Below are 14,078 nucleotides of genomic sequence, written 5' to 3' on the forward strand. Positions count from 1 at the left end.
ACAATTTCTGTGCTTTCTACTGAAACAAGTACACAAAGTTCCATGGGTTCCTTTGAAATGAGAGGACTGCTTATCAGAATCACTGGGGCTTCTTTATTTTATTTTATTTTTATTTATTTATTTATTTTTTTTTGCGGTATGCGGGCCTCTCACTGTTGTGGCCTCTCCCGTTGCGGAGCACAGGCTCCGGACGCACAGGCTCAGCGGCCATGGCTCACGGGCTTAGTTGCTCCGCGGCATGTGGGATCTTCCCGGACCAGGGCACGAACCCGTGTCTCCTGCATTGGCAGGCGGATTCTCAACCACTGCGCCACCAGGGAAGCCCGACTGGGGCTTCTTTAAAGAACCGAGACCTCTGGGCCTCATTCTAGCCAAAATTCCAGCCTGGGTTCTATGGAGCCCCTAGTAGTTCATGGTAACCTGTAGGGGGCTTATAGTTGGAGGAGAAATAATGACATCTTTATTTTTACTAACCTCTAATTGAAATATAGTCTTTTCTTCTGATACAAATTCAGGTGACTAACCACAATATTATTAAACACCTATACTTTTGCCACCAAAACCAATTGCAGATATCTTCAGATCATACTGCAGTTACTGTATAACTGGAAAAATATCATTTATGCTCATTTTTGATAGTACAATAATCATTGGAATCACCACTATATCTTATTTACTACATTAATAAAGAAATATATAATACCACACTGTATTTTTAATACTTTGATAATTTTTTTCAATGTAATGAATTTCCTTTGTAATTATGTGTATTTTACTTTATGCAAAAATATGAACTTAAGAAGAGGTTGGCAAGTTTCACCAGACTGCCAAAAATGCCCATGACACACGCAAAAGAAGGTTAAGGACACCTACCCTAGATAGTGGTTCTCAAACTTCAGTGAACAGCAGAATCACCTGAAGAGCTATTCAAACACAGATTGCTGTGCCCTGCTGTAGACTTTCGGACCAGTGGGTCTGAGGTGGCGGTTCCAGAACATGCATCTGTATACATGCATCCCGGGTGTTGCAGATGCTGCTAATTTGCTTCTTTTTAAAAAAATTTCATTTGATTGAAGTATAGTTGTGTTAATACAAAGTTGTGTTAATTTCTGCTGTACAGCAAAGCGATTCAGTTATTAATGTGCTTCTAAAATCACACACTGGGAACCACTGACCTAGACCACCCTGAATCTGCATGTCTGGGACCATGACTGGGTGACTGTAACGCAGCACCAGGTCTGGGAGCTGCTGATCTAGCTTTTGGATTACAAATCAGTGGTATGGTGGTACGCTTGCTTTCATGCCCTTGCCCATAGCAGATGTAATTACCTAGCCATTGTGTTTTCCCCAACCCTGTTAGGTAATAAGCCTAAGATGAATCTTAGGAAGTTACACAGTTACAGTAGTTTGCTACTATTTTCTCTTTACTTATTTTTAATTAATGCATTTCTAATTCTAAAACAGGAAAAAGACCCATCAGAGTTATAAATTGCAATTCTGGCAAATGATGAGCTTTTTAGCTAGGTCAGTTAAACCAAGTAAAATAAAATTTCTTTTCACACCCTCCCCCCAGCACCCCTACCTGACCAGCTCACTGCCTCACTCATCCCACCCTAGGGACATAGCTAAGACTAAAATTAAAATTTCCTTTGGTGTTGGACTTGTAAATTAAAATTTAAAAATAAAAGAAAATATTATTTAATTATTTTTGTGTCAAGTTAGCAAATAAAGAGAAATCATTTAAAGTTGAATGTAGTAGTTATATTTTTTCTATTAATTCCTGTATATAATCTTTGTTGTTGTTTTATGTTAAGGCTTTTTCCCACATAGTTGAAAATTTGGGGACACTGACAGAAAATATAGTCACGAAGAGGAGCATTATTTTTCTACCAATTTCTTAAACTAATAGGAAACACAGGTTCTATTTTCAGTTTTCCAGGAACCTATTTTTAGTGCTAAATTGTGAATACAAATTTGCTATAGTGCTTACACAGGAAATTAAATTATCATGCTCTATTTATTTGGCAGGTTAACTTAAAAAAATTTTACCCCTCACCACCCCCCATAAATTTTTGAAACACCTCTGAAATGGAAGAACATTGAAGTAATTCTGTTTCTTGTTTGGGGTTTCAGAATGAGAGGCTCAACTTGATGTTTTTGATATTTGAACTGAAGGTATCTAGCCAGGACTATTATGCGATTTAAAAATTAACACCAGATCCTCAGAGGGCTGCCTCATGGGGATACATATAACTAACTCTATTTTTAAAACATTAGTATTTCCTGAATTTTGTAGAGGTGTACAAACCTGATGACTTCTCGTTTTTAATCGCTTAGCAGGGCAAAACAACTGCATAGTTCATTTACTGGGTTAGTAACAGGGTAGTGTGCTTTCCTAGGAAATACCATTTAAAAAATCACTGCTCTAAGTTTCCTTAACATTTATTCTTGCATCAGTATAAAATGTTTTCTTTCATACTTTGATCAGAGACATGAAAATGTTATTCAAAGTACTTTTTACTTATGCAGCTATCAATGTCAGGGAATGAAAATGTTTCATTTAGAAAAGGAAAGGCTGATGAAATCTGCCTCATATGATTTACTAGAATCTGTGGGGAATTGCATTTTGTACCCTATCTGAATAAATAATCTTGAGAGACTACAGTGCCTTTTTAATAAATTGACTCCTAAATTACTTCCCACTGTACCAAACACATCATTTTAAACTCACCAAGTTTTCTTTCATTACTGTGCACCACTCTAGACAAATTCTCATTAAGGCTCTATCTTTCTTTCAATTACTAGAGCACTATGGAGACTATTTAATAAGTGCAGGCCCAAAGATTAAAGTCTTTGCAGAGATTACCTGACTCATTTCTGAAGAAAACAAGCACCTGACCTTCACGAAAAATATTGTATCCAAGAGTGGGATGAACTACTCGCTTTTCACACACTAAAAAAATCTAGTTTTTTGTCCCTGTCTCCATCTGGAAGGACTGTGAGTCATTAGAAATGAGGTCAGTGAACTAGAGAGTAAAATCTGGTTGGGGGGAAAAACATGTAAATAGATAGTTGTATAGAATTGGCTGGCATCCACACAGCTCAGGCCATTTTCTAGAAAGCCTTCCCTGACATGCCCAAATTGAGTATAGGTTCTCCTATAGCACATTGTATTTATCACATTATGTTGTAATTCTTTTTTTTTAAACATCTTTATTGGAGTATAATTGCTTTACAATGGTGTGTTAGTTTCTGCTTTATAACAAAGTGAATCAGCTGATTTATGTGTCTATCTCCACCACATAAGCATTTAAAGCAAAAACTATGTCTCATTCATCTGAAGACCAGGCACAATATCATTACCAATGCTTAGATTTCCAATCTGGGAGTAAATAAAATAATATATTTATATTAGCAACTATTAAAAAATAATAAAGATAAATGTTTCCTTTCCAATATGTTTTCTCATGCAACTGAAGGAATCAGCATTATATAATCACCCAACAAATTTTATTCAAATGCATTCAAAATATTTCTGCCAAAGAAGATATCAATCACTTTGATCTTTGTAAACGATTCATCTTAACCCCGATCTATCCTCGAGGAAACAATTCAGCTAAGATTCACAAACCACAGTGGAAAGAACACCTGTGTTTATAAGCATATAGTGATGCTTAGGTGATGAATTGGAACTCAAGTTCCTGTGTAGTAAAAGTCCAATCATCCAGGGCATTTGGATTCATCAATTGTGGACACAAGATCAAGTTACCCATCTCCTCAGCCTAAATTTTACTAAGTTTCTGAGTCTATAAAATAGCTCCTCAGCATTACTGGCAAGTTTAATAGTGGAAGCAAAGGACTTCCTAGGGCCTCACCTGTATGAACTTGTTATTGAACTAAAATCAACACTAAAGTAGGAACCTGGAGTCAGCACCACTTATCCAGTGCTTTACTTGAAGTGGGGATAAACAATTGTCCGTTTCAGTGTTTTGTTGATTCTTCATCAAAAAACATTATTTCCCCTAACCTCCTCTCCTCCAAGACTCTTTATGTCTCAAAGCGCCCCAGGTTAAAAGGGTTTTTGTTAGAACACAAACTATAATGTATAATAAAAGGGATAAATATATATAAGTTGCAAGGTTTCCAAATAATACACATAAACCAAATTGATGATTATTTACATGATGGATGGTAAAACTCACTTCCTCCATTTGAATTTGATAGGAACTGCCTTCCTGATGAGGATGACATCACTTGCATGAGACTTGGAGTTGGGGAGTTCCCATTCTGAAGCAACAGCATTTTGGGAGGTAAAGGGAGCTGAAAGCTTTCAATCCAACTAGTAGTTATCCAACTTCTAGTATCCAAGAAGTTATAGAGCATTTCTGACACTCTGACTGGGACCTCAACACATTTTCCTATTGTAAAATATCTCTATGTGGTGGTTAGGTGCTATTCTTGGCACTGGTAATCAATATAACTCTCCAAGTCTACTAGAAATTAAACACTGCACTAACATTATTTCTAGTGGAAAATATGTTTTGGGTTAAAAAATAAACATTTTGAAATAAATTTCAAACATCTGTGTATAGCATGATGACTCTATGAATTATTAATCAGAAAGAAGGGCCCCTTAAGAGGAAAGCAATCAATTACCTTTGATTTTGATGAACTAGAAATAGCTGAGATAACTTGGAAATGCTGGGAGTATAGGTGGATGTGGACTTAAATTATTTTCCTTTGTAACTTTGTGTAATCTTCTAAAATAAATTAGAAAACAATTCTCCAGTTCAAGGCCGAAAGGAAATTATAATGATTTATAACTGGCAACAAATGTATATTTCTGGCATACATTTATTTAGCTAGAAATATTTATATTTACATATATACTTATATATAGAGAATAATTTATTGCTTCAACAAATATTTTTTAGCACCTGTATTTTGAAACAAGGATAAGTCTAGATATTAGCAATGCAATAATGGATAAAATAGACATGGGTTTTACATTTATAGACTTCTTAATTTACAGGCCAACCTGGTAAATAATATAGTGCTATGAGTGATAAATAACCATATGTGACCCAATATGGTTAAATCTCTCAAATCATGAATACCAAAGGATCAGAATGGTGAATTGGAGTTGACAGATTATACGGCTTAAATGAAGTAAATTATTACTACTTATCACCCACCATTTTTCACCTCATCACTTTTGAGACTGATGGGAAGGTAAAAAATGAATATGGTGAACTTATATATTTGATGTAATATATTATGATATTAAACTGGGATGTAAAGTAAAGTTTTGGTGAATCATTAATACGGAATTGTCACTTGAACTAAGTCTTGTAATTTTGCATATTCTCTCTCACAATAATTATACTGACACAAATCTTCTGAAAGAACTATTATGAACATGTCACAAAGATACAGCAAAAGCGTGTTCTCTGCGTTACCCTTGTGATTAGTTACATACATTATAATTATAATATAGCATGAAATGGAATATTTCCTTTTCTTAAAAATAATAATCTACAGAAAATTTTTAATGACATGAAAAATGTTCATGTGTAAGTAGGCTCCAAGACAGAGCATAATATGGTATTTTGTATGATTTTGTAATATACTATTTCTATATACTTACATTTATGTAATATTTATAAAAAGGTTATTAACTGTGGTTGTTGTTTGAGAATGGGGTTAGGCAAGATTTTTATTTTCTTCCTTTTGATCATGTATATTTTCTAAATTCATAACTTCCATAAAGTTTAAATCTCGTAATAAACCCAATTTGAAACCCATAAAAAAGCTTGAGAATAATTTGAGAGAGAGCTGGGTAGACTTACTTACCCTAGTCCCAGCAGCTGACAAACATCATCTGAAATCTGGGTTGTCCAGTTCTCAGCACAAGCTACGTGCCATATGCTCTGGATTCTGAACTGCACCAAACCACGGTTTGTCGTGCCATTGAAGAGACGCACTAAAGAGATTAGATCATACATAGGGTCATTTGTGACCTAAGTTGATAAAAGAAAATGATGGATTCTATAAACTAAACATTCAATGTTCTTAACATTTAGAGTTTAGAGATTGATAGTATGTAATTTTTCGTAACAGTATGCTGGAAGTCTTAAGTTGAAAAAGATAAATTTGGTAGACTTAATTTTGCTCTTTCATATGACTATAAAAAGAGAAAGGGCAGCGCTATGCAAGTTCACTGCATACCAATACAGCAAATAAATAGAAAATAAAGCTTTTTGAAGAGAATATCTTACAAATGTGTTCTCTAAAAGAAGGAAAACTCAAGTTCAGGAATAACCGTAAGCATTTTTTTTCCTACTTCTTTCTGCAGAAGCTATTTTCTTTGCCCTTATTCTTTTGCTGTTTGGTTTCCGTCATCTTCCCCTCCATTTTACAACCATTTTGGATAGAGTGTTAAGGCCATTAGTGGCTAAGTGGGGATTGGGTTAAGCTAAGCTAGTTTATCAAACAGATAAAATATCACCCATGATAGTTTTACCCACAGACACCATATTGTAATTCTATAAGTGAATGTTATGTTTACATTTTTCCCCTATTATAAAAAGAATAACAGCATGGACTTTAGAATTAGATAGACTTAGGCTGGAAACACAGCTCTAGCCCTTGCTAGGTGTGTGATCTTTGGCAGCCCCTCAACTCCTGCAAACCTCAGCTTTCTCATGACTGAAATAGAGTTAATTCTAATTACGTTAAGATCGTTTTTCAGCACTTAGTTACAGTGCATGGCACACCACAAATAGCATTAAGTATGTGCTCTGAAATAAAAGTAAGACAGAGTAAAAGTAGCCATTACTCCTAATGTGATAGAGATCTGGAGTGGGGCTGGACAGGAGTCGCAGGCAGGAGAATTAGTAGATACTGAAGAATCAAGCATGTGAAGGAACAAGTCTAAGAGCGACAGTTATAAATGAGCTTGAGGGTGCCTCTGTGTGTAGGCAATATACAGAGTATAATAGTTAATAAGAGTGATGCTAGAGTGCCTGGTGTGGGCTGTTGTCTCTCTGTGGTATTTTATGTTTTTAACCTGAAGATGGGTTGTCCTAGACTTAAAGTTATTACATGTAGTCAAGTTTAAACAAACAAACAGAAACAAGAGTTTGCATGTTAGCTTTTGTTCTAACCAGAATGGTGACAGCGGTGCTGAAATCACCGGGCGATCATAACCTCAGAGTACCAAAATATGTCCTAATAAATCAAGTCATAATCTTCCTTTCACATCTGTAGAATCCAAATGTAGAGGTTAAGCTGATAAAAAGTATTTTCCTAAAAATAAAACGTACCACAATGTGCTTCATCTGAGCCATCCTTGCAGTGTGGAAAACTGTCACAGAGATTCACCAGCGGGATACACTCCCCATTCTTACACTGAAAATTGTCTTCCTTGCAGGGCTCTATGGGGAAAAAAAAATATGTATTGTATAGGAAAAAGAAATGACAAATAGACAGTTCTAGAGTACCCATCCCATTGCTGCCTTTTTAAACATCCTGTTATTTGCCACAGTGCATAGTTAAAGCTGGCTTTGATATTGACTATGACTACACGCTTTCTGCTCAGAATGTTTCTGCACTAGTTCTGTCAAAGCCAGAGGCATGGCTTAAGGAGAGTGTGTATAAAACCTGAAGCATCTCCTTTTCAGCAGAGGGCAGGGCAGTTCCAAGAGATGGCTGAGAGGTTTTGGATATACCTCTCCCACACCATCTCTGTGAGTCTCAAATTCTTCCAACCCAAATGAACATATTGGGCTGGCCAAAAAGTTCGTTCATAAGAGGTTATGGAAAAACCCGAACAAACTTTTTGGCCAACCCAATACAAGTAACAGCCACTGGCATGTTGCACGAGCATAGAGAGATCTCTTGGTTTTACCATCCAAATGATACCTCCAAACCTTTCTTATACAGAAATGATGTGGAAGGGGCCTTTTGGTGGGATCAAAGTTGGACCAGGCTGGGAGCAGTGAGCTTGATTGAAACGTGATGAGACGGGAAAAAGTCATCTAAAGAAATGGGACCTGCAATAATAGTAATTTGAAGGGAGGTAGGAATGGAGAGCCAAACAAGAAAAGCAGGGTTGGAGTCATGGGAATGTGCTTGGACATAAAGAAACAGAAGGAAAATGAAGAGGCTGGACAAGGAAGGAACTACCGGGGTAGATCCGGTAGTTTTTTCCAGAATTTGAATTGTGCAGAAAGATGTCTACTTGAAATACTCATTGTTTAAAAGGAGTGAGAACTGTGTTTCCTGTAAATGTTTGTTTAAATCTTAAGGAATTTTTCCCTGGGAGAGTCTTCATCTCACTGGAAAAGAGGGGTTTGCTTTCCTCAAGTTGTTTTCTGATTATGACTTGGGAGGGGTAGCTATATCCTGATATTAGGATCTCTGTTGGGGCCACACGGGATTTGGACCCTCTGAGAAAGGAAATAGTAGTTGGGTATGGAGAAGCTTGCAGTTTCTTCCCCTAGTGGTGCATGCACAATAATAATGGGGAAGAAAAAGCACTTGAAAAACAAAAGGAACAGGGAAACCTGTATTTTAAAAGCTATTAGTGAATATTAATCATTGACTACTATACTGTACTTTCATAGATACATGATTCATGTTAAAATGGTTTCAGAAACAAATGGTACTGGTCTCCATAGAGACCTTCTCAATTTATGATGACCAAATGTAATGACACCTGAAAGGAATAATTTCTGTGGCTTTAGAGTCTAGGTTGTAGCCCCAAATCTGTGAGCATTGGCAAATACTGTTATGTTCTAAAGAGAGGTACTAAATGTAGCCATACTAATACTTTCAAAATTACCAAAACTAGTCCAGCGACTATAAATTTCTAGCTATCACCTACTTCCAGCTATGAAAAAGAGGATTTGAGTATTTTTCTAGAAAAAGACTAACTAAGGGTCTTAAGGAAGAGTGTTTTCATGTGCAAGATGGGAGGAAGTTGCCATCCAGCAAACCAAGTGAAGGATGCCCCAAGAGAACCAATTCATACTGGGTTGCCTTAAAGAAGAGAGGCCATCTCACTCCCCAGCTGAAAGTTTATTACACTGCAGAGTCATAAGGGCTAGTGCTTACACGGGACTAGTGCAGGGACTTTCAGATGCTTTTTTCAGCTGGGACCACAGTAAAAATACATATTTTAAATCATACTCTAGGGCACACCCCAATGTGTATATGTGTGTGTGTGAGTGTGTGTGCATGTAACTAAATTAAAATTTACTCTTACTTTGTTCTGTTACTTCTATTCTATTCTATTCTATTCTATTCTATTCTATTCTATTCTATTCTATTCTATTCTATTCTATTCTATTCTATTCTATTCCATCCCATCCCATCCCATCCCATCCCATCCCATCCCACCCCACCCCACCCCACCCCACCCCACCCCACCCCACCCCACCCCACCCCACCCCACCCCACCCCACCCTACCCTACCCTACTCTATTCTATTCTATTCTATTCTATTCTATTCTATTCTATTCTATTCTATTCTATTCTATTCTATCCTATCCTATCCTATCCTATCCTATCCTATCCTATCCTATTCTATTCCGTCCCATTCCATCCATTTTGCTCCATAGCATAGAATGCTGGCGAAAACTCAATAAATTGATTTCATGATACACTTTTTGAAAAATACCAGACTAAACTGAAGTATAGTGAAAAATGTCATGGGAGATGGTAACTTTAGTGTCCTAAATTTTGTGGGTAGGTAGCTATATAAATAAAGATTAGTATTCACTTCCTGTGTAATGAATTTAGAAGCCAGACATTTGGCTGGAACTTTCCTTGATGATAGTTAGGTGTAAGAGAGAGGGTGGCAGTAGAAAAAACCTGCATTTTCTCCATGTGCAGGGCAGTGCGTGAGTTTCCTTTTGGCCACATGTACACTGGGAAAGATAATTGAGTGACAGGTTCCTGTCAGGACAAGCTGGCTCCAGCACAAATAAGTGCGGGAATGAAGCCTAGCTGGTGGGGATTAGGAGCAAAGCAGGGTTATAAGATATCACAAGGGTAAGTAGTGTACTACCCATGCCTACTGTGCAGTGGTCCTGGGGAGGGGGGAGAGGAACACACCAAAGAACCCACAACTCTGTTCTACAAAAGAGTTAGCATTTGTCCAGGAGCTACTGTTAGCTGAAAGAAAACTACAGTGGTGGAAGATTATCCTTTTCTGCCTCTCTTCCAACACTGGAGCTATGGGAAGATGGAAGGGAAAGAAAATGGGAAATATGTTAAAAACAATATTTCCACCTTCTTCTACTTTAAGTTATTGGGTCAAGATTTGTGCCTGAGTTGGGAGATTAAAAAAAAAGAGCTGTGACTTAGATGATATTAAAGTTTTGATGTTGTATTTGACTGTACATTTTAATACCTAAAAGTGAGGTTTAATTACCCAGTTAAGAAAACTGCATACCTAAAATAACTGGAAAAATGAAGAGATCTGCCTCAAATATCCCAGAATAAAAAGAGAGATTTGAAATAAAGTAAGTAGAGAAAAATAAAGTTTTATCTGTTTATATTCTCATCGAGTCTGTTCTTTAAATTGAATGTACAATGTACTATCTGTAATAACCTTATGCCTTGTTTCTTCATTTTATATGCTTAGGACTTGACAAAATGACTGGAACAAAGTAGGAAATCAGTAGATATTTGTTAAACGTTAAGTGAATTAATTTATATTAAATGAGTGATATGCCTCAAAAATCAGTATGAACCTTAGTAATAGAGTTGATGCAATACAAAGAAATCTTTAAAAGTATGATTTCAAAAAAAAACATTTAAAAATTAGGCAGTTGATTGGCTGATGGTAACTATTGATTTGAAATAAAAATTGATTCTATGAATTATGAAGATAAAATTTACTATTTGAGTGGTGGTTAAAACATAAGCTCTGGAATCATATGACTGGTTTGATCTGCAGCTTAGCCATTTCCTTTTTTTTTTTAACATCTTTATTGGAGTATAATTGCTTTACAATGGTGTGTTAGTTTCTGCTTTATAACAAGGTGAATCAGCTATACATATAGATATAGCCCCATATCTCTTCCCTCTTGCATCTCCCTCCCTTCCACCCTCTCTATCCCACCCCTCTGGGTGGTCACAGAGCACCAAGCTGATCTCCCTGTGCTATGTGGCTGCTTCCCACTAGCTATTGGTTTTACATTTGGTAGTGTATATATGTCCATGCCACTCTCTCACTTTGTCCCAGCTTACCCTTCCCCCTCCCTGTGTCCTCAAGTCCTTTCTCTAGTAGGTCTGTGTCTTTATTCCCATCCTGCCCCTAGGTTCTTCATGACTTTTTTTTTTTAGATTCCATATATATGTGTTAGCATACGGTATTTGTTTCTCTCTTTTTGCCTTATTTCACTGTGTATGACAGACTCTAGGTCGATCCACCTCACTACAAGTAATTCAATTTTGTTTCTTTTTATGGCTGAGTAATATTCCATTGTGTATATGTGCCACATCTTCTTTATCCATTCATCTGTCGATGGACACTTAGGTTGCTTCCATGTCCTGGCTATTGTAAATAGAGTTGCAATGAACATTATGGTACATGACTCTTTTTGAATTATGGTTTTCTCAGGGTATATGCCCAGTAGTAAGATTGCTGGGTCGTATGGTCGTTCTATTTTTAGTTTTTTAAGGAACTTCCATACTGTTCTCCATAGTGGCTGTATCAATTTACATTCCCACCAACAGTGCAAGAGGGTTCCCTTTTCTCCACACCCTCTCCAGCAGTTATTGTTTGTATATTTTTTGATGATGGCCATTCTGACTGTGTGAGGTGATAGCTCATTGTAGTTTTGATTTGCATTTCTCTAGTGATTAATGATGTTGAGCATTCTTTCATGTGTTTGTTAGCAATCTGTATATCTTCTTTGGAGAAATGTCTATTTAGGTCTTTTGCCCATTTTTGGATTGGGTTGTTTCTTTTTTTGATATTGAGCTGCATGAGCTGCTTGTATATTTTGGAGATTAATCCTTTGTCAGTTGCTTCATTTGCAAATATCTTCTCCCATTCTGAGGGTTGTCTTTTCATCTTGTTTACGGTTTCCTTTGCTGTGCAAAAGCTTTTGAGTTTCATTAGGTCCCATTTCTTTATTTTTGTTTTTATTTCCATTTCTCTAGGAGGTGGGTCAAAAAGGATCTTGCTGTGATTTATGTCATAGAGTGTTCTGCCTATGTTTTCCTCTAAGAGTTTTATAGTGTCTGGCCTTACATTTAGGTCTTTAATCCATTTTGAGTTTGTTTTTGTGTATGGTGTCAGGGAGTGTTCTAATTTCATTCTTTTACATGTAGCTGTCCAGTTTTCCCAGCACCACTTATTGAAGAGGCTGTCTTTTCTCCATTGTATATTCTTGCCTCCTTTATCAAAAATAAGGTGACCATATGTACGTGGGTTTATCTCTGGGCTTTCTATCCTGTTCCATTGATCTATATTTCTGTTTTTGTGGCAGTACCATACTAGCTACTTCCTTTTTATTTATTTTTGACCCTGGGCAAATAAATTAGTCTTTCAGAAACTCAGTTTCCTTTACTGTCAAATAGGATAAATACTACTTATGTCTTAGGTATATCATGAGAGTAAATTTTTTAAAAATTAAATGCATTTAGTATACCAATATGAATACATTGAATGCAGAATAAATTTTATCATTGACAGCAAAGTATTGATAGTAACATTTAGAAATAGTCCTTTTCATTGATATTTTTAAGTTACTATTCTTACTTCTATGTTCTGGTTGTGCGACTTTCCCCTCCAGATAATGCAAGAAATCACACATAATCCTTTCTTCTGCGTATCTCACAACAATAATTGGAGCTATTTGTATAGGTTATTTTAAACTTTGATGAAGTCTATATTTTTTCAATCCAAATTTAGGTTACTTTAATAAAAAATACTTTAAGGAAGGCATGACTGGGCTGGTTGTTTCTGTAAATCTTTATCCAATAAGAGTAGGTTACATATATCAAGTATAATACTATTAGGGAAGTTCTTGTAAATGTAATTATCAATTATTTCACAAACACATATTTTTAAACCAAGTTAGTGAGATGATAAATGGGCAAAGAGAGCTACTTACTCTACAGGCAAGCATTAATGTTTTAACTGAATTTATATTTTAATCTTTCTAGTGTTAATTTTCAGTTAGCAAACAGGAATACTTAAAGCTAGGTATATATGTTTTTGAATTTATATATTCTATTTTAAATGTATACTTAATATATATTATATTTATTTTAAAACCTGATGGCCTAATTATGTACCCATAATGAAATATCATAATATACTTATAGAATATTAGTCATAGCTAGTTATTTTTATATTATCCCATTACTTTGTTTTCATAGTTTGTTAAAATCATTATGTAAAAATGAGTTTTCAATATCAATAATTTAATAGTAGATAATTTATTAATAATTTCACTCTTTTACTAGTATAGCCAGGCTATATTTAATTGGAAAACATGTATCCATTGAATGAAAATTTAAATATCTGAATAAAAATATGAATGAAAACATGTATAAATATCTGAAAATTGTAATTCATTTTTGTGCTCTAGCCAAAGCTGTTAGGGTTATACCATATGAACATAGAAAAATTAAACTATTTCTATAAGATGAATACATTGGATGAAAAAATGCTGTATGGAGCAAAACAATCTATTGCTGCTGAACTGAAAAGAATGACAAATTCTGAGGAGAAGTGTAAATAAACTCTTTCAAAATTTCCCTTTACGGGCATGAACTGAATTCTGATTCTTTGCAACATGTAACAGTTCGGCTTCATTAAGAAGTCTTTAATCCAAAAGTTTAACTCTCTGTGGCCTCTGATGTCTTATTTCTGATAATTTTATGCCCATAGTGAATGAGGAAAAAAAAAATATTGCTAAGAACTGAATTTCCCATCTCCTTTTTATGAAGTCTCCAGTAGCCCTGCCTCATTTAGTCAACATATGCTTGGTTTTAATGGAACTGAATTGATCTCTGAGGCACATGCCACACAATCTGGGGAGGGCTCCAAACCA

General features: G+C 35.7%; 1 protein-coding gene across 2 annotated transcripts in view; it reads right to left on the bottom strand.

The window, feature by feature from the left end:
- TMPRSS15 (transmembrane serine protease 15) overlaps positions 1-14,078 on the bottom strand; it is a 148,886-nt gene that overhangs the window by 44,107 nt on the left and 90,701 nt on the right. For both annotated transcript variants that reach the window (XM_059063874.1, XM_059063873.2), the window contains 2 exons: positions 7,326-7,436; positions 5,854-5,983 (listed from right to left, as the gene is read on the bottom strand). In XM_059063874.1, coding sequence (XP_058919857.1) covers positions 5,854-5,983; positions 7,326-7,436 — 241 coding nt within the window. The remainder of the gene's footprint in view (positions 1-5,853; positions 5,984-7,325; positions 7,437-14,078) is intronic.

The sequence above is a fragment of the Kogia breviceps genome, chromosome 5, assembly GCF_026419965.1.
Source record: "Kogia breviceps isolate mKogBre1 chromosome 5, mKogBre1 haplotype 1, whole genome shotgun sequence".
NCBI lineage: Eukaryota > Metazoa > Chordata > Mammalia > Artiodactyla > Physeteridae > Kogia > Kogia breviceps.